The following is a 19,263-nucleotide window of genomic DNA, read 5'->3' as shown; positions in this document are numbered from 1 at the left end:
TTGGGAAAGGCTTAGGAGTTGGAGCCAAACAGCTCAGAGGAGATTTGCGCGGGGGAAAGAGCAACCTGTCTCAAATAAATTAGTCCTCCTTCCTCAAATTAGCAGAGATGAGAATAGGCATGCAGGTTTAGTCAGCAATAAATCCCGCTTTATTCAGTGTGCATACGGTACCACTGAAGGCTCCTCAGCATCCATCCCCTGATAATGCCCACCAGAGCATTATCTTTTTGTGTATTACCATACAGAGTTTTTCCCCGCCTTCGAATATTATTTAGGTGGGGTTAAAAACAGCAGAAATGAATAATGCTAAAAACAAAACAGGAAGTTGAAACAAAGCAAAAGGCAGCATTTTTATTTGGAAAACAAAACAAAACAAATAAAACAGATAAAGTTTAAAAGCCTGGGAATTCAAAAAACGTTTTTCCTTGGCACCAGAAATACATTAGTGTGGGCACCAGGCAAGCTTCTCTGGGCAGAGAATTGCAAAGTTGAAATGTCACCCTGGGAAAGGCCATCTCTGTTGTAATTGCAGAGGAACCTGGAAGAGTAAACAATGCAGTGGCGACTAGCCATGATGGCTAGTGCTCTCTAAGGTGAGAGGCAACGTGCTTCTGAATGCCAGCTGCTGGACACTGCAGGAGGGGAGAGTGCTCTTGCTCTAGTCCTTCTTGGGGATTTCCTGCAGGCATCTGGTTGGCCACTGTCAGAACAGGAGGCTGGACTAAATGGGCCCTTGGCCTGATCCAGCGGATGGCTCTTATGTTCTTAAGAGGCTGTGACGCTGCAATCCTGAGAGTGAACCCCAATGAACACACTTACCAATGCAATGGGTTAATGAGTAAGTTGTTATTCTAAAGGTGGGTATGGTTGCCTCTCTAAAAAGAGTGCAACACTTGGCTGTTTTGCCATTTCATGAGGGTCTTAAAAAGCACACTAAAAATCAGGTTTTTTGTTTTAAAAAATATTTACTATGAAGCAAAATGCATGTTAGTCCATTTCACATGGACTAACTATCAGGACATAAATCAGCTTGCTGCATGATCCAAATTGCCTAATCCCATTGAAATCAATGTGCTGCATAAAGCCAGTCTATTAATGGGACGAAAGTACTGTAGTAATTAAAATCCAGGTGTGCATGGAAAGAAGTTTATCCCCACCCCACCCCGACAAAAAAAGTGTTCATACCTGGGAATCTAAACTTGTCAAGAATAAAAACGTATTTTGAGAATTTGTGAATGTAATGCGGTTGAGTCATTTGTGGATGGGATTGATGGCAATAACTCCTCCTAAACCACTTCGTTCTGTCAAATCAATTCCTATTGGGATCTCTTTCCATTTGTTTAGTGAATGATTTATAGTTGCTATGTTGAATGTTGATGGGGACATATGAATAATTACTTAGCCATTACTCCTACATTGCTCAGTTTAACTCATGAGCATAGCCAGTGGGGGGGCAGGGGGCAGCTGCACCCCCCTAGATCAAGTACAGTAAAACAATAGAAATACTTAACAAACTGAACAATTACGTCGGTTCTGCCTCCACCCCGAAAAGTCCAGCCCCCCCCTAACAAAAATCCTGGCTACGCCCATGGTTTAACTCCTGAATTTTTCTATGCCTGGTGGCTCAGAGGGAAGGAACAATTGAAAGGGAAACAGCAAATTGCAGGTTCAGTGGTGTTCTTGTGAAATATGTGTATGCCCTCCACAAAGCACAATTTACTGTCAGGTACAGGCAGCGCCCCCTCCCCAATTTATGCGCATTCAGAGAGGTTTGTTCGGCCGCGGCGCTGCAGGCACTGCTTCCAGCTGCTGTAACCATATTGGAGCATTTTAAACTGATTGGACTGAGGCCCTTATAAGGACGTTTAAAACACTAATTACCAGTATTACAAGCACCGCCAATAACTGATCATTTTCTATTCTTGTGGAGGAAAGATGTAAGTAGACGATAACATTTGTGTAGTTTTTTTGTCTGAATATTACCTTTGTTTGTTTCAGCAAATTGTATGGGGACCAAGCTGTTATGAGACATAACATCCAGGCTCCTTCTGAAGCTGTTTAATTCCAGGAGAAAGAAGTTAGAGCTGCCAATGGAGAAATTCCGAACAGTTGTGAGTGGGCGAAAGGAAGGATTTATGTCATTGTGGTTTTTTAAAATGTGTTTTTGTGAGTTTAAAGCATTTGAAACTTTGCCCCACCAATGCCAATGCAATTATACTATGGGGTCTGTAGTCTGTGGTGGAAAGCGACTTCCTGGAACTCGATGAAAATCACCACTCTATCGCAGGTTAGAAGCAGTTCTCGGGTTGCACTGGCAGCTAAGGTCCGCGCAGGTAGTTCAAGCATCCCATGCTCGAGCGGATCCCCGGTCAGAACTGCAGGCAGAAGCTTTGCGCTGCAGTCACTTCCAGGCAGGTGCGCTGCGCCTTCACCACGCGAAGCACGACCTGCCTCGCCGGAAAGAGCAGACGCTTCTGCCTCTGCTGCGACCTGTTTTATGGGGAACAGGCTGGTCCCGGTCCCGCTCCGGCCAGTCACACCTATAGGAAATCCAGTGTTTTCTCCGGGCGGTTTGCACCACCGCCACAAAATGGTGCCTAAAGTGAACGGAGGCGGCGGCTTCTGAGCGCGTGAGTCTGTTGCCAAGCAGGGGAGGAAAAGGCGGAGCGGCACTGCGGCGGCTACTTCCGGGGCGAGGGAGGCCGCCGGGAAGCGGAGCGAGGCGCCATGGCGGTGCTCCTGGAAACCACGCTGGGAGACCTGGTGATCGACTTGTATACGGAGGAGAGGCCGAGAGGTGAGAGGAGGCTCCGGCGTCCGCCAGCAGAAGGCCGAACAGGCTGCAGATGCCTTTCCCGAGTGTCCCTCTCCGACGCGGCCTTCAGGAGCCGCCATGGAGTTTTTCCTCCCTCGTTGCATTTCTGCGCTGCACCGGTTGGGACCTAGGTGGTGTGCCCTCAAGTGGCCCGACCTGCCTTCTCCCACCTTTGGGGGTGGGAGGGTGTCATCCAGATGTTTTGGACTAGAGCTCCCGTAGTCCATGTTGGTTGAGGCTGAAGGGAGTTGTGGCCCCCAAATTTAGAGGGCACCAAGTCGGGAAAGGCTGGGCTAGACTGTGCATTCTAGAAGCAAAACAACATCCTTTGCAATGTTGTAGATACTGAGAGCAAAGCGTAGATCATCTAGCACAGTCTCTCTTGGGATATATATTTCTACAAGTACAGTTGCTTCCAGGAGACAACTTTTGTTGATTCTTCAGGAGTTCTACCAGGATTATTTTAAAAATACCGTCTTTCTTTTGCTTTGTTTATTGGTTTTGCCTCATGCCTTTGGCAGTAGCTTGACACCCAAAGATTAAGGAACCAAAGTTTTTCTAATTGTTTATCTATGTGAGTAGGACAAATACTGCAAGGTCTGGATTTGTTCATGTGGGAAGAGGCGGTCCTTGAGGGCCTTGACTATAGGGCTTGATAGGTCAAAACAAGCACTTTGAAGTGATTACAGAAACTAATTAGTAGCTATTGCAATCTGGACATAATTGGTGTACTGTACTCAGATGTTCTGTAAGGGACGCGGGTGGCGCTGTGGGTTAAACCACAGAGCCTAGGGCTTGCTCGCTCCCTGCTCCTGCCAACCTAGCAGTTCGAAAGCATGCAGTGCAAGTAGATAAATAGGTACTGCTCCAGCGGGAAGATAAACAGTGTTTCCGTGCGCTGCTCTGGTTCGCCAGAAGCGGCTTAGTCATGCTGGCCACATGACCTGGAAGCTGTACGCTGGCTTCCTCGGCCAGTAAAGCGAGATGCGCGTCGCAAACCCGGAGTCATCCGCAACTGGACCTAATGGTCAGGGGTCCCTTTACCTCTGGTCTCAGTTAGTAATCTGGCCACTGAATTGTGCAACAGTGTAACTTCTGAACTGTTTTCAGAGGCAGCCCCATGTATAAAGCATTGTAGTAGTTTACCCTAGAGGTTACTAGCATATAAATAAGTGAAGCTAGGTTATCTCTGTCCAGATAGAGTAGCATCTAGGCCAGGGGTAGACAACCTAAGGCTCATGGGCCACAAGTGGCCCATGGGGGTTGTTTAACCAGCCCACAAGCTGCCATTGAGCTGCCTTCTCGGCGAGTCCCTGTGCGCTGTGCTAAACCAGCGCAGTGCGGGGACTCACTTCTGCAGTGCCAGAAATCACGTCTGTCTATGCTCAGGTGCCAAAAATCGCATCTATGCAGACACCGGAAATCATGTCTGTGCAGACACCGGAAATTAAGGCCGTGCGTGCAATCTGGCCTACAGAGGGATTTCCGCTGGAGTGAACCAGTCCAAGTGAGGTAAACCTTGCCGACCCCTGATCTAGGTCAAAGCTGGTGGAAGACGCTGCACCATCCAGGCTACTTGTGCCTCCAATGACAGCCGTGGTTCCAGAAGCATTCCTAAACTGCACACTTGCTCCTTTAAAGGGAGTGCAACCCCATTTAACATCTGAACATCATCTTTTCACTGTTATTTTACTCAGGATGAGTTCTTTATTCTGAAAGTTCTGTTAAGGGTTGACTAGAGTGACAACCTTGGCACAGGGTTTGTTTCTACTAGCCTCTTACTGCAGGCCTTGATGTGTTGTGGATTTTGTTGTTCTTACATATAATGGAGGAGCAGTGAAAGTTTCTTTTATTAAGCAAAACATGCAGACTGGTTCATTTGCTTTAAATTTCTTGCAGCTTGCCTGAATTTTCTGAAGCTCTGCAAAATCAAGTATTACAATTACTGCCTTATACATAATATACAAGTAAGTATTTGTTATGATTGATTTTAAGATTTTGTGCTATACAGCTGATAAAGAGAGTTGAACTTAGACCTAGGAGATCTTAGCTCACTTCACCTGTACTGTATATTGGAAATAATAGCTTTGCAGTCTGCATCATACAAATGTCAGTGCAAGCAGTAAATTTTAATAAACCTATTTTTCTAAAACTCGTAAACTGCCCTGTGATCTTTGGATAAGGGGTGGTATATAAATTTAATAAATAATAATAATAATAATAATAATAATAATAAATAAACGATGGTGATAGATAGCATTAAAGAACTTTTTATATGTGCTTTGCATTCATTCAGAGAGATTTTATCATACAAACTGGAGACCCACAGGGGACTGGCCGTGGAGGTGAATCAATTTTTTGGTGAGTTTCATTTAGATCTTGAGTCTGTGTATGCTTACCAGGAAGTGAGTCTCTTTGGACACCGTGGGACCTTTGCCCAAGTAAACATGCATTGGAATGGACAGTTCATTGGGTAATTAAACCCAGGAGAAAGACCAATAGACCTTATCTGGACTGTCTATCTTAGGTGTTCTTCCCCCTCCAGTAATGCTGACAAATTTTGTGTTCAGCTGTCGAAAGAAGGGAGAGTCCCTTGTATGGAACATTACTCTTTTAAAAATGGAAATGAATATTTTTCTCATCTCCGTAGCCAGTCCAACAAGATTCACACCACTCCTTTGAACACATGGAACTAGATGCAAGCTTGACAGATCAAGGCAAATGTATTGTTTTTCTAAAAGCAGTTCTAAAAGCTTGTGAACGTGGGTGTTGTTACCCGATTAAGAGTTTCTTAGGCACACAGAGAGCTCCTACATTATTTTATGTACCCTATTCATTTGAAAGGAATATGTTTGCATCTTGGTCTCCTATTGAAACAAATAGTGATGATCTTAATAGAAGAGCTTTGCATGCATATTGGAGCATTTTAAACTGATTGTTGGACTGAGGCACTTGTAATGAAGTTTAAAACACTAATTAGCAGTATTATGAGCACCGCCAATAACTGATCATTTTATATCCATGTGGAGGAAAGATGTAAGTAGACTATAACATTTGTTTAGTTTTTTTGTCTGAATATTACCTTTGTGTGTTTCAGCAAATTGTATGGGGACCAAGCTAGATTTTTTGAAACAGAAAAAGTGCCAAGAATTAAACACAAGAAAAGGGGTACAGTGTCAATGGTGAACAATGGCAGTGATCAGCATGGATCTCAGGTCAGTCCACAGTACTGGAAGAGTCTTACAAGAAACTTGGGATAAGTGAATGGAGTGATGCCACAAAGAATTAAAATAACGATTTGACTGGGCATAATCCATGCACATGATACAGATATGTTCTTAAAGAACAGCTACTAACAAGACTTGACACAACATTAAAAACCAAAACTAATACTTACATAGATTGACATTGTGGGTAATAGAAGAGCATTGACTCTAAAAACCACCATAAAGCACATGCACAAAATTCCTATACAGTATTGTCTTTCTTTTACTTGTTCACAGTGTCAAGCAAGATGAGATGGTTCTTAAACTTGTGGCAATTATGTAAATTTTAAAATGTGTTAGATTTTTACATGACTCTTAGGTTTGGAAAGGCATAAAAATGTAAATGTGTAATCTTTGGGAGGGGAGGGAAATATCAAAGCTGATGATCCCTGAGAGAGTCAGGACCTAAAACAGAGAACCAATATTTCCAAATGGTACTGGACAGCAACCGGCAACAGTGCAGATGTTTCAAAACTTGCATGTGAATATCAGTCTGCACTTATTAACAGGCAGGCTTCTATATTTTGTCCTAGCTGAAGTTTCCAAATCATCTTAAAAGGCAGCCCCACATGTAACACATAACATATTACAATAGCCTCTCTTCTGGAACCTGCCCTCCAGAGAAAACTATATATTGCCTGTAGTTCCTAATCCCGTTCAGAATATACAATGATTGATGATATTGAAAGCTGCTGTTGATAGCAAACAGTCTCAAAGGAAACATCTTAAAATACCTGGAGATTTCCACCATGCAGTTAACTCAAAATAGTTTTGGGGTTTTTTAGTTTCTTATTACCACAGGAGACGACCTAGATTACTTGAATGGTGTACATACAGTCTTCGGTGAAGTAACAGAAGGCATGGATGTGTTGATGAAAATTAATGAAGCCTTCGTTGACAAGGATTTTGTTCCATATCAAGACATCAGGTTTGACTCTGTTTTGCTTTTATAGGCTACATATATCAGAAAATCCCTGCTTGATCAGACCCAATGGTCTTTCTAGTCCAGCATCCCCCTCAGGGGTCTGCCAGGTTCTTTTGAGAGGTCCACATGCAGGACATAGCAATCAGTACCTGTTCCCAACTGCCGCATCCCAATACCTTCTGATCAGTGGTATACCACCTCTGGCACTGGAGGGTCCATTTGGCCTATCATGCCAAACGTTTTTGCTAGACCTATCCTCAATGAACTCATCTTTCAAAGGCAATCAAACTAGTTACAATGACCATCTTCAGAAGCAGTGAATTCCACAAAATAATGTTTTTATTATTTATTTAATGTGTTTATATGCTGCTTTTTATTGCCAAGTGACCTCAGTTGTGTATTACATGATGGTATTTTTCTTAACTTTTTGGGGGGGTCTGTTCTGAAATCGTTGCCAGTCAGTTGTATGACCATCAGCTCTTGGCTATTTTGCGACAGTCTTATGAACTGGCCAAATATGATTTGCCTTCTGTTTTAGCCAAGAGAATATCTCTGCAGTCATATGCTGCAGTAGGATCTGAACCTTCCTCCACAAAAGCCAGCTCACATGCTTTTGGGAAACGGCAAGAGCCCTGCACTATACAGTGATGCTCTGTTCATTGCCTGTCTGGCTGTGTGCCATACTTGACATACATACTTTGCAAATGACCTGACTTTCTTACAGATTCTGATTATCCATCTGAGAGGTTAGTGTGTGAGTGTATTTTACTGATGCATTTGTTGCCACAATGCACACATATGCATGAAATTATCCTTTACTTTTACTGCAATTGTTGTCTAGGATAAACCATACAGTGATCTTGGATGATCCATTTGATGACCCTCCTGGTTTGGCAATACCAGATCGTTCACCAGAGCCTACCAAGGAACAGTTGGATGTGAGTGTTGCTATTTAATGTCTTTTGATACTGGAGAGGGAAATCAGAAAATAGATAAACAAGGAATATTTATCACCATCACACAAACCCTCAGTCCTTAATCATGGTGCCCATTCAACATATGCAAAATGAAAAGAAGAGTAAAACAAAAAGAAAAAAGTGAACCTGAACTGGTGGAGATGGAAAGTTTACTACTGAAACAAAAATCAAGCTGTGTCTTGACAATGAATCGTCTTCAAGGACAATAGTAATGTGTGTTTTTCAGTTTCAGCAGAGTGCATTTTTTGGAGCTCTGAGTTGTATGAGGAATGTTCCCAGAGAGAGATTCTCCCTCCACCTGCTGCTTTCCTCCCAATTCAATAAGCAGTGTCATAAAAAAAAGCCTATCCTGAAAGGCATCCATCAACCTCTGATTAAACTATGTTAGACTGGCGCTAACACTTTGCGATGTGAAAGAATTTATATTTTCAAGGGCTGAAACATTCAAGCAGTCAGATTATTAAAATTGTTATTTCTGGGTATATCTTCCATTTTTATTTGGAATGCATGGCTGCACACAACCCAATGCCTGCAGAAACATGGAGGTGCAATATGTGAAATGTAAAAGATATACCTGTGTATTTTCCAAAGAAGGCATATGTCTGACCAAAGATAAGGAGGAGGATAAGTGTCTTCACAGGCAAACAGGCACATGTGCTATCCATGCCACATTATGTAGCTATGCCTCCTAAGGCGCAGGTTTATATGCCTGTGCTTCAGACATTAATATGGCAGGCAACTTTAGGTTTATAGATACACTGCTGCCTTGAACTTCAGAAATGGAACTGCATCTACACCCCTCCCCTGTCCAGGTTTTAAAAGGTGAAGAAAATGGGGAGAACAATTGGTGCATTCATTGTGGAATTGAGAAAAATAAGGGTCATCCTGTAACTCATACTAGGAGAAAAATACAAATTAACTGCTATAATTGTCATCAAGCATGTTCGTGTCTGGTGGTTCACAATATAGATTATTGTGATATATGTAAACCTGTGCTAACTGCTTACATTTTGCTGAGTGTATAATTTCAAAAAGGGTAAGCTACACAGTACAGTTGTACCTTGGAAGTCGAACGGAATCTGTTCCGGAGGTCCGTCCGACTTACAAAACATTTGGAAACCAAAGTGTGGCTTCCAACTGGCTGCAGGAGCATCCTGCAGCCAATCAGAAGCCATACCGGATATTCGGCTTCCAAAAATCGTTCAAAAACCGGAACACTCACTTCCGGGTTTGATCATTCGGGAGCCGATTTGTTCAGGAGCCAAAGTATGACTGTACTGTGGACAGGACTGTAATCAATCTCTTAAGCTTGAACTCACAAGTGTAAAGTGCTTCTGTATGTCTTCCTGTGTATGTTTAAAATTAGTGTTCAAGCAGTAAAGTTAGTTTCAGTTCAGCTATGCATTGAGTCACAAATGGATTGAAAAAAAGCAACAATATATACTCACTGGCTAAATATTATTAAATAGCTGTTTTTCTTTTATTTGTTTTAAATATAAGACAGAGTGGAAGAATAGGAGCTGATGAGGAGATTGATGACTTCAAAGGAAGGTCTGTTGATGAAGTGGAAGAAATTCTGGCAGAGAAAGAAGCAAAAACTAAGGCTATTCTTTTGGAAATGGTAAATATGTTCAATTATTTAACTCAAAGTCAGCCTTGCAGATATGCATGTGCTTTTTGTGAATATAAATAAAGCTGTCGCAGCATCAGATATGATGATTACTAGGACTGTCTGTTGAATCTAGATGTAGGTTCAATTTTTTAAAAAAATCTAATAATTGATCTTGCAATGGGACATAAAGATAAATCAGAAGGATTTTATGCATGCTTAAAAGGTTGTATATGTTAAATAATTACATGTCAAAACATGTCTAAATGTAACTTGCCCGAGATTCTGTATAAAGTGGGACTAAAATCTCCTCTCATATCACACTTGTATTCCAGGTTGGAGACTTGCCTGATGCAGATATCAAGCCTCCTGAAAATGTCTTGTTTGTTTGCAAACTTAATCCTGTGACAACAGATGAAGACCTTGAAATCATATTTTCCCGATTCGGACAAATAAAAAGGTAATTATTGAAAATCGGCACAAGAAGCAAAAAGTTTGCAAGTAATTTTAAAACTCTTCCTTTCTGGGACTGATTGCTCTGCTTTCAGTTTGTTTCAGTCATAAATCTTTTATTTCAACCTTTGGCTATTTTAGAAATTTTTAAGACTTGAACAGCGGAGGCGGGTGCTGGTGGGTGAGAGTCAGGAATTTTACTATGGCTGGAAGAAAGTGCTTGTTGGCTGCCTTCCCCTTCAGCATGTGTAGTAACAAAGTTAGGGGAAACATGGTATCACAAGAAGTTGTGCAGCATCTTTCCCTCTCCTTCCGAGAGTCCTTTTTCCCCTAGATGCACTTTTTCGTCCTCTTCTCTCCCTGCCTTTTCTTGTCAATTCACTTTTGAATTCTACCTCTTTCAAGCGTGCTGCTGTCTGATCCCTAGAAGAGTGCCCCAGGGGCTATGGGACAGAGTGGGAAGGGAGGCACCGTATTTTTCGCTCTATAGGACGCACCCGACCATAGGATGCACCCTGTTTTAGAGGGGGAGAACAGGGGAAAAAATTATCCCCCTCTCTGCTCAGCACCTCTCCAGCGAAGCAAAGCCTGGAGAGCAAGAGGGATTGGTGTGCACTGACCCCTCTCGCTCTCCAGACTTCAGTGAAGGCAACCCGAAGCCTCCGGAGTGCAGTGGGAGCTCCCGCTGCGCTCCGAAGGCTTTGGGGATAGCTGCCTGAAGCATCCGGAGCGCAGCAGGAGTTCCCGCTGCGCTCCGGAGGCTTCAGGCAGCTTCAGCGAAAACAACGCAAAGCCTCCGGAGCACGGCGGGAGCGCTCCCTCTGCGCTTCGGAAGGCTTCGCGTTGCTGTCGCTGAAGCCAAGCAGCCTGCATTCGATCCATAAGACGCACACACATTTCCCCTTAATTTTTGAAGGGGGAAAAGTGCATCTTATAGAGCGAAAAATACGGTATGTGCACAGAGAAGGGGCTTTACCTATGCAATGCTTTGTTAGGACAGAGTGGAACTCTGCTAACTGGATTATCCCATGAGCAAAAGGAGTGAGCAAGGAATTCTTGCTCATTCTTCCTTCCCCATATGCCTCCTGCATGAGGGACCCTCACGGGAGAGGGCTGTAGCGGGAAGGGAAGATTGGGAAAGATCTCCTCTTCTCACTGCTTCCACCAGTTGGAGCACCCAGAGAGAAAAGCAGGAGGTTCTTCTGGAGCAGAGTTCTACCTGCAAATGGAAGGTGCACTTCCATTCACAGACGAAGATGTCTGGATCCAAATCATAATGTTGGGTTTCGCAAGACCTGCATTTTTATCACATATCCTTATGCATTTTGTGGTTTCTGATGCAACAATTGCTTATGAAGCCACTCTATACCCAGAATTTGTGATGTAGGAGGCAGCCCTCTGTTTCTGGTTTTAGACCTAACAGCGATGGCTAGTACAGTGGTGCCCCGCAAGACGAATGCCTCGCAAGACGGAAAACTCGCTAGACGAAAGAGTTTTCCGTTTTGGAGGTGCTTCGCAAAACGAAGCTCCTATGGGCTTGCTTCGCAAGACGAAAATGTCTTGCGAGTTCCTGCGGTTTCCCCCCCTTTCCCCCCCCTTTTTCTAAGCCGCTAAGCCGCTTATCTGCTTATCCGATATGCTGATAAGCCGCTAAAAGCCGCTAATAGCGCTAATCCGCTAATCCGTCAATGGGCTTGCTTCGCAAGACGAAAAAACCGCTAGACGAAGAGACTCACAGAACGGATTCTTTTCGTCTTGCGAGGCACCACTGTCCTGTATAGAAAATGTGATCCATGTTAGCAGATACAGAGCTGTTTTTCTTGGGGACTTGTTGAGGAAGGTTTCAGCCCATTGATATCATACCACTGTTGTCGTCGTCCTGCGATTTCCAGAACAAAATGCTTTACTCATTTTTCAGTTGTGAAGTGATTCGAGATTGGAAGACAGGTGAATCCCTCTGCTATGCTTTCATCGAGTTTGAAAAGGTATGTGGCCTCACAAAAACTGTACTCACAGTTCATTTTATGTAGCATCTTTATAGGAGGGTAAAACCTAAAGGTGTGTTCTACCTGTCTCTTATGAAATGGTTTTATAATGCTGCTAATAAAATTACAAAGGTGGAGCAGCTTATGACATTCAAAGCACCAGTACAACTCACCCACACCCAAAATCTATAATGACAAATCTTCTATTGTGAGTTTGAGGAAAGTATTTTCTGCTGGAACAATTCTGGTGTCCTGGATAGTGTATAATTCTCATCTGGGAAGATCCAAATGAGCTCTGCTGTAGGTTCATTTCTGTGGCTTCTGGGAAGTCACTGCCTCTCAGCTTTAGATCCCCATTCATAAAATACAGTTTACAGTAACCAGTCTCACTGGGATCGTGAGAGAATTAATGGTTGTAAATGTTATATTCCCTAAATTTTCAGAAAGTCAGATCCTGTTCGGGTGCCTGATTCCACAGTTGGTTATCCTGGGAGAATGTTGCTTGTGCTCCTTTCAATTTCTGGTTTAGTTTATGCATTTAAGAAATTGAAAATGGCTTGACAGTTCTTAATGCATGGGAAGAACCAGGCTCTTGATTTGCTTCTCTTAAAGTCTCCTCATAGACGTGTAGTGATGTTGTGGTTGTGTAGGTTGCACAGGGCTGTGGCAGAAATGGTTTTGGATTCCTTGACCATACAGATAGCTAGATTAGTGCAGTTTTGGATAACCACCGTGTAGAAACATTTGGGGTTTCATTACGCAAACTTGATACCAAACATTTTAAGTTGAAACAAATCTCTACAATCATGGATGACACATATCACTGTGCCAGCACAACAGTTGGTGTTCCTCATCCGAAGCATGAGGACTTCATGGACTTTTAAGCTACTGGAATTTCCTTTTTCCATTCATATACTGCTGTTGCAGGTTTATTTTTAAATGTCATTTTCTAATTTTAACTTTACATTTCTCTGAAACGTGTACCAGGAAGAAGACTGTGAGAAAGCTTACTTTAAGATGGATAATGTTTTAATAGATGACAGGCGGATACATGTGGATTTTAGCCAGTCTGTTGCAAAGATTAAATGGAAAGGAAAAGGTAATTTATTTTACGCATTATATCTATAACTCTTTTTTATTATAACCACCAGTTCTCCTTTAGGAGAGCAGACAAACATTAGCTTTTGATGCAGTCATGTTCAGGTTTGCTAGTTATGAAATTGCCAAACAACCATAAAATGTGATCTCTTCCCAGTTAGCATCCTATAAATACCCTGCTTCTCAAATTTGGCAGTGTATAGTATTTTGTGCTGGTGGAGAATAAGGGCAAAGCAATCCAACTCTCTCCCTTACACCAGGCTGGTGGGAAGGTGTTAGAATGAACAGGGGTGCCCCTCCCTAGTTCTGTTAGCCAAGTCAGCTAGCCACCAAATATGCAGACAATCAGGAGAGCCACTTGTGGGATCCCTAATGGTAGCAGCCAGTAGAAGCTGGGGGAACTGGGAGGCAATGAGCATTGAAAGTGAATGTTTCTCAAACTTTTTGACTACCTTTCTAAAAATCTACTTATTCTTTGTACTGAGACTCACAGACATACCCAAACATTCAGAGCTTCTGTTAGGCAGATGAGAATGTGGTGGAGTTTTGGTGTGCAGCTGCACATATGCTCTGCCGTGCATGAGAATCTGTAGACCAAGAAAGAGAGACATTAATGACTGTTTTAGCAGGAGTCCTTTCTCTCAATTCTCTTTCTTTGCTGAATAGTCCCTTCTTGCTAGCTTGGAACCTCAACTCTACAAAGTATTTAGCCATTTGCATTTTGTGACCTTGAACCATAAGATGGCAGCACATAGCTAAAGATACTCACTTAAGCAGTGAATTTTCCCTCTCTCCCACATTTTAAAAAGTTTTATATTATTTATTATTTTGACAATTTAAAATTTGGGGTGCGGAGGCGACTTGTGATTTTTGTCTTACTTGCATTCAAGATCAATGGCAGCTTATCTCTCTTCCTATAAACAGGTGGGAAGTATACTAAGGATGATTTCAAAGAATATGAAAAGGACCGTGATAAAACTCCTAAATTAAGTTTGAAGGAGAAGGTGAAGCCAAAGCAAGAGTATCCTTTGCAACTAAATAATTGTATGTTATTTTTAAAAACTCCCATTTTACTATTTATGAGTAAAAAGGCTACAACCTGGATACGCATGGTATATGTTTCTAGTTTATTGGAATCTTGCAGTGGGATTGCAAAAACATTTTACCTTGAATTTGGTAGATAGATTTTTATTACCTTAACTTCTAATAACTGTTTCTCAGACTAGTAGTTTTTGTATGTAAACTCCTTTGCGATGTAATTGTGCATGTAAAATTTTAATTCACTGATTTAGTTAAAATCTTAGTTGAATTTAGAAATGTGGAAATCACTTTTCAATTGGCGTTTCCAACTCCTTGACCAAAACAAAATAGCCCCAGCTAAATGTCTGTTTTGGGCCATATTCCAGCTTTGTGGGCTTCAAAACAGAGCAGCTCCATCCTCAGGCTGTGGTTCGAATCAGAGTAGTTAACTTTTAAAAATGCATGTTTTCATATAGTGGGAGCTCTGTGTGTTCTAATTGCCCTGCCAGTGCTGCCTCCCTCAGACTTGATGATGCTTGCCTGGATCGTCTTACTGTACAATCTGGCTGAACCACATAGTGAACCCATTACAGATGCTGTGACATGGAGTCTAACCATCATCTCTATGCAGAAATATCTTTTGACAGCTTTTGTTCCCTACTTGTGCCATTTGAATTGTGCCTTAGAATAGCTGTGAAATGGGGTGGGGGGTGGCATTTGTTTTTGTTATGCAGTTAAAATGATAATGTGCATTCGCTGGCTTTGACCTTCCAGAAATGATTCCAGAGGTACACTGAAGTGGACCATTTTAGTTTGTCATTTTATTCTCCTGGATCCCGTTCACTCATGTTTTTGCCTGATAGTGCTGCGAGGTGTTACTCTGTTGGCCAACTTGTTGGCTAACCCTAATATCGGTCTCCCAAGCTTTCCTTAACAGACTGCTCTAGCTCAAGATATGACCTTGTATTGGAGGAGGAAGAGGATGACGGCAAAACAAGTCACAGGCACTCTGATAAAAAGAAGAAGAAACGCCACCATTCAGATGATACCGATGAGGATGAGAAGAGGTCCAAAAAGTCTAAGGTGCTGGGCTCTTGTCCTTTCAGTTTAATGATGTGTTGCTGCATCAGGGAAACATTGGGTCAGATGCATGGAATGTTTTCATCACACTTCAGTCAACACTCAGTAGATATACAGTGGTACCTCGGGTTACATACCCTTCAGGTTACAGACTCCGCTAACCCAGAAGTATTACCTCGGGTTAAGAACTTTTCTTCAGGATGAGAACAGAAATCGTGCTCCGGCGGCGCAGCAGCAGCGGGAGGCCCCATTAGCTAAAGTGGTGCTTCAGGTTAAGAACAGTTTCAGGTTAAGAACGGACCTCCGGAACGAATTAAGTACTTAACCCAAGGTATCACTGTATTGTGAAATGTTCTAACATTGTCCAGTTCTTGTCTGCATAATCTCAGCCGAAAGTCAGCTCCTGATTTTGCTACTTTCATATATACGTTAACCTTTTCCCCACATCTCACTGACCATTTATACTTCCTCCTTGTTGGCCCCACATGTAGCCTTGCCACTTCTACAGAACTCTTATTGGTTTCTCCCACTACTTTGGCTGTCCTACAGAGATGCTCTTGGTCTCTACCTTCTTCCTTTCAAGAGCTCTGTACAATCATTTCTATTTGAAAGCTTCAGCCACTTAGATGCCAGCCTTCCTTGCACGCCAAACTGGAGCATATTTGGGTCAGAGTGCTGCTGTTGCTGCCACATACCGTTCACAATGCTCCACAGCTGCTGCATAATTTAGCACATTGGTTGCACAATTAGATTGAGATTTTCTTCATAAGCCACCCTTTTAGAAGATTCCTGTATGATACCAGTCCTCGTTTCTTCTCTTTTTAGAGAAAGTAAGCAAGTGGGCATTTGCATGTCAAAGAATGTGAATTGTTCAACAGTGTTAGGACCGAAGCCCATGTCTCCACAATGCATTCTCCATCTCCAGAGTGGCAATATCCATCTATATCAGGTTATTAGCCAGAAGAGCCAGATCATGGGAGGTAAAACTGTGACCCTCCAGATTATTCTGGACTACAAATCTCATTATCCCTAACTATTGACTATCCTAGTTAGGACAGATGGGCATTGGGTGTCCCAAAAAAATCTAGATGCACCAGGTTGCTGAATTCTGCCATACAGCCGAAACATATTACACAAAATCAGGCCTTTTTTAATTGATTCATTTTCTCAGCTCAGGATCAGCTTTCCCATGTCTTTTAGGAGCGTTGTTTACATTTCTTCCAGCATAGATACAATTTGTCATGTAGCTCAAGAATAGGGGATTTGTGGCCCTCCAGATGTTGCTCGACTCCCAGCTCCCATTAGTCCTAGTCAACATAGCCAATGGTCAGGGATAATAGTTGTTGCCAACCAGTTTCTGCAGGGCCACAGGTTCATCACTCAGGATCTACCTCTGGTCCTGTGGCATCAGAAATGGATTCAGAAATGGATTCAGATGGTAGTTTTCACAGTTAGTGACGGTGTAGCTGCTGCAAACTCTGGTCCAGCTGAAACGAAGCTGATGCTGGTGCAGGTAGCATATTTGCAGAAATAAGTGCTCTGGATCTGATTGCACTTCTCTTTTAAGGAGCAAGTTAATACAGCAGCTTTTCTTCTGGGCTGGCGTGTTCTTTGCTGCCACATTTCTCTTTGCTGCTGTTTCTCTTCTCCTTTTGCTTTCTGGTTCATGAGTTTAAGCTTTATCCGCTTTTCCCATTCCAGCACTTTACTTTCTGCTCTCATATCCCAATATATTCTTTCCATGACCTTGGCTCCTACAGCTGCACCATTCTCAGCTGTCTGAAGGTCTCCTGCCTCAAACAATTCCACCCTTGCTTTCTTATACTGGATGTTTCCTGTATGATTTATTGATACCATCTCTTTCTTCATGTCCTTTTTCAAAACCAAGCAAATTAAAAAAAATAGTAGTAGACTTCATTTGTTTTAAAAGGAAAGGCATTGAATAATACAGTGTTGAACAACAGCATCAAAAGTTCAGAGCACACATGCCACAAAATATAACAGATATATATTACATTTCTTGATCCTGTAAAACATGCTTGATTTTTGGAATCAGGCTTAGATTTTTCACTTTTGTTGGACTGAAGCAAAGGAAAGGTAAGCATACAAAGCCTGTGAAACATGCATACTTTCCTCATCCACTATTTATACAAGTTATGTTGGTTGAATCTATTTTACTAATGACAATACTTGGGGTGGGGTAGAGATAACAGATATGGTGAAATTATTATTAGGAAACTACATTCTTGTATAAGGAAGGGAGAGTTTTAAAGTTTTTAAAATTGCCCATGATAAATTTTGCTTCTGTATTCTTTTGCTAAAGCAAGTGGTCCTTGCTGCAGAAACCTAACTTTACACGGTTCAAAAACCAGGTGAATGAAGCAACCACTTTAATTCAGCCACACATTGCTGATAATAGGTTGTATCCAAAGATGGTTTGAGAGGAAGGCTGTTCATGCAACTGATCTTTTGCCACAGACCCAAAAAGAATGCTGTAAGCTCTGAATGCATTTACATCTGATTCTGAATTATGTCATTGCAAGCTTGTGTATTCTTTTCAAATTAATTTGTGTCATTCCTAGCCCTTTCTAATCCTTACAACTCTCTCTACATTTCTTAAAGCAGGACCTTGACCGAAGGCAGAAAGAAGAGAAAAGAAAAAACGAAAAGCGAGAGAGGCGGCGCAGCCGTAGCCGTAGCCAGTCTTGGGATAGAGATGACCGATACCGAAAGTCAAAGGACAAATACGAGGAAAAGAGGAAAGCCAGAAGCCCTAAGAAATCCAGAGAGAAGGAGAAGTCCAAGTACAGATGAATGAGGATTAAGAAAAACAAACTCTTCCCCCAGTGCTTTTCTGCCTTTGAGACCAACAACCACTCCCCAAAGACCCTTCAGTCTTCCTTTTTGACTTTTGATCCTGGGGCTCTATAGGATGACATCCTATAATGTGGAATTTAGTAAAATTTTGACTGTATTGGGGGGGGGGGGAGTTAAAGCATTTTGTTTTCAGTTTACAGTGGAATGGTGACAAGACCACCACATTATTTGATTTATTACAGACACCACCCACCAAAAAGGAACCTTAGTAATGTCAGCTGTTAAAACATTATTTTTGTCAGCTCTTAAGAGTTACTTGATTCATAATTAATTTCCTACTTTATCTTTTCTGTATAGGAAACTGCATGCAACTGAAGGGTGTGTCATTATATGTGACAGAAGTGGGCTTTATTTTGCCATGGAAACCTGCTTCCAGTTAGGGCTTCCTGCTACATGTATTGAAGTAGTGTTGCGCGTCTTAATTACACATGCTGTATACACAGTTGGTACATCCAGTTCCTAGACAGAACTGATATCAAAGTAGAGACCTTGTCACGTGCAAAGTAGCTCTAAATTCCTTTGGTTGTGTGAGGCCTTCACTAAAAGGCCATCTTTTACAATACACATTTCATAATTCAGAAGCATGTTTGTTTGTTTGTTTTTTAATACCTACACACTTCTCCCTGAAGCTGTTTTCTATATGCAGAGATCTAGATTCATGGCAGGAAGAAGTCTCTGCACTTTGTAGTTATTGCAAGGCAAGCAACAAGCAAACTCCACACTAGCACTGAAGTTTCTCTATGTCACTTTAGAGGGTATGAGAAAAGAATCCTTTCTTCAGAAGCCAACAACAGAATTGGAGAAGACCAAGTCATGCCCTGCTAGTGACTGGCTTAGTCCAAGAAAATTTCAGCGTAGAACAACATTTCACAAACAGTTGTGTTTTACCATGCTATAAATTATTAAAGTTAAAAACAACCACCACTACCAGGTACAATTTACAAATAGGAATCAGAGTAGGGCTATTTAGTTTCTCTCTACTTCCTTCAATATTGTAATTAACCCCCCTTTACTGCAGAAAGCTAACATAGTGTTACAAACAAGAAATGTCTGAGTTGAAACAGCCAGCAGAACTTGTTGCTGCATGCAAAACCAAGCCAGCATAGAAAGGAAATGCTTATTAAACCACAACCCAAGGTATAAAATACTTGTAGGGAG

General features: G+C 42.0%; 1 protein-coding gene across 2 annotated transcripts; it reads left to right on the top strand.

The window, feature by feature from the left end:
• The first annotated feature begins 2,079 nt into the window (after positions 1-2,079).
• PPIL4 (peptidylprolyl isomerase like 4) lies at positions 2,080-18,686 on the top strand. 2 transcript variants are annotated; one of them, XM_080998576.1, is made up of 13 exons: positions 2,080-2,797; positions 4,715-4,782; positions 5,112-5,176; positions 5,913-6,030; positions 6,867-7,009; positions 7,848-7,944; positions 9,488-9,604; positions 9,928-10,052; positions 11,964-12,030; positions 13,018-13,129; positions 14,053-14,149; positions 15,096-15,231; positions 17,851-18,686. In XM_080998576.1, the coding sequence occupies exons 1-13, from the start codon at positions 2,728-2,730 to the stop codon at positions 18,040-18,042; spliced, it is 1,407 nt and encodes a 468-aa protein (XP_080854702.1). In that variant the 5' UTR covers positions 2,080-2,727; the 3' UTR covers positions 18,043-18,686. The 2 variants fall into 2 exon arrangements, with proteins under 2 accessions (XP_080854702.1, XP_080854703.1); XM_080998577.1 differs by having other exon boundaries at positions 2,088-2,797; positions 17,854-18,686.
• Positions 18,687-19,263: the final 577 nt, after the last annotated feature.

This window comes from Podarcis pityusensis (genome assembly GCF_964106645.2).
Source record: "Podarcis pityusensis genome assembly, chromosome: 3".
Lineage (NCBI taxonomy): Eukaryota > Metazoa > Chordata > Lepidosauria > Squamata > Lacertidae > Podarcis > Podarcis pityusensis.
The sequence above is the reverse complement of the archived record's forward strand: the minus strand, read 5'-3'. Positions and strand labels throughout refer to the sequence as shown.

What these genes read in the sequence shown, in the direction of transcription:
- PPIL4 (XM_080998576.1), top strand. Translation starts at nt 2,728, where the DNA reads ATGGCGGTGCTCCTGGAAACCACGCTGGGAGACCTGGTGATCGACTTG. An exon ending in CGATTCGGACAAATAAAAAG is followed by an intron (nt 10,053 to 11,963) that starts GTAATTATTGAA and finishes CTCATTTTTCAG; the next exon opens with TTGTGAAGTGATTCGAGATT. An exon ending in GATTAAATGGAAAGGAAAAG is followed by an intron (nt 13,130 to 14,052) that starts GTAATTTATTTT and finishes TCCTATAAACAG; the next exon opens with GTGGGAAGTATACTAAGGAT.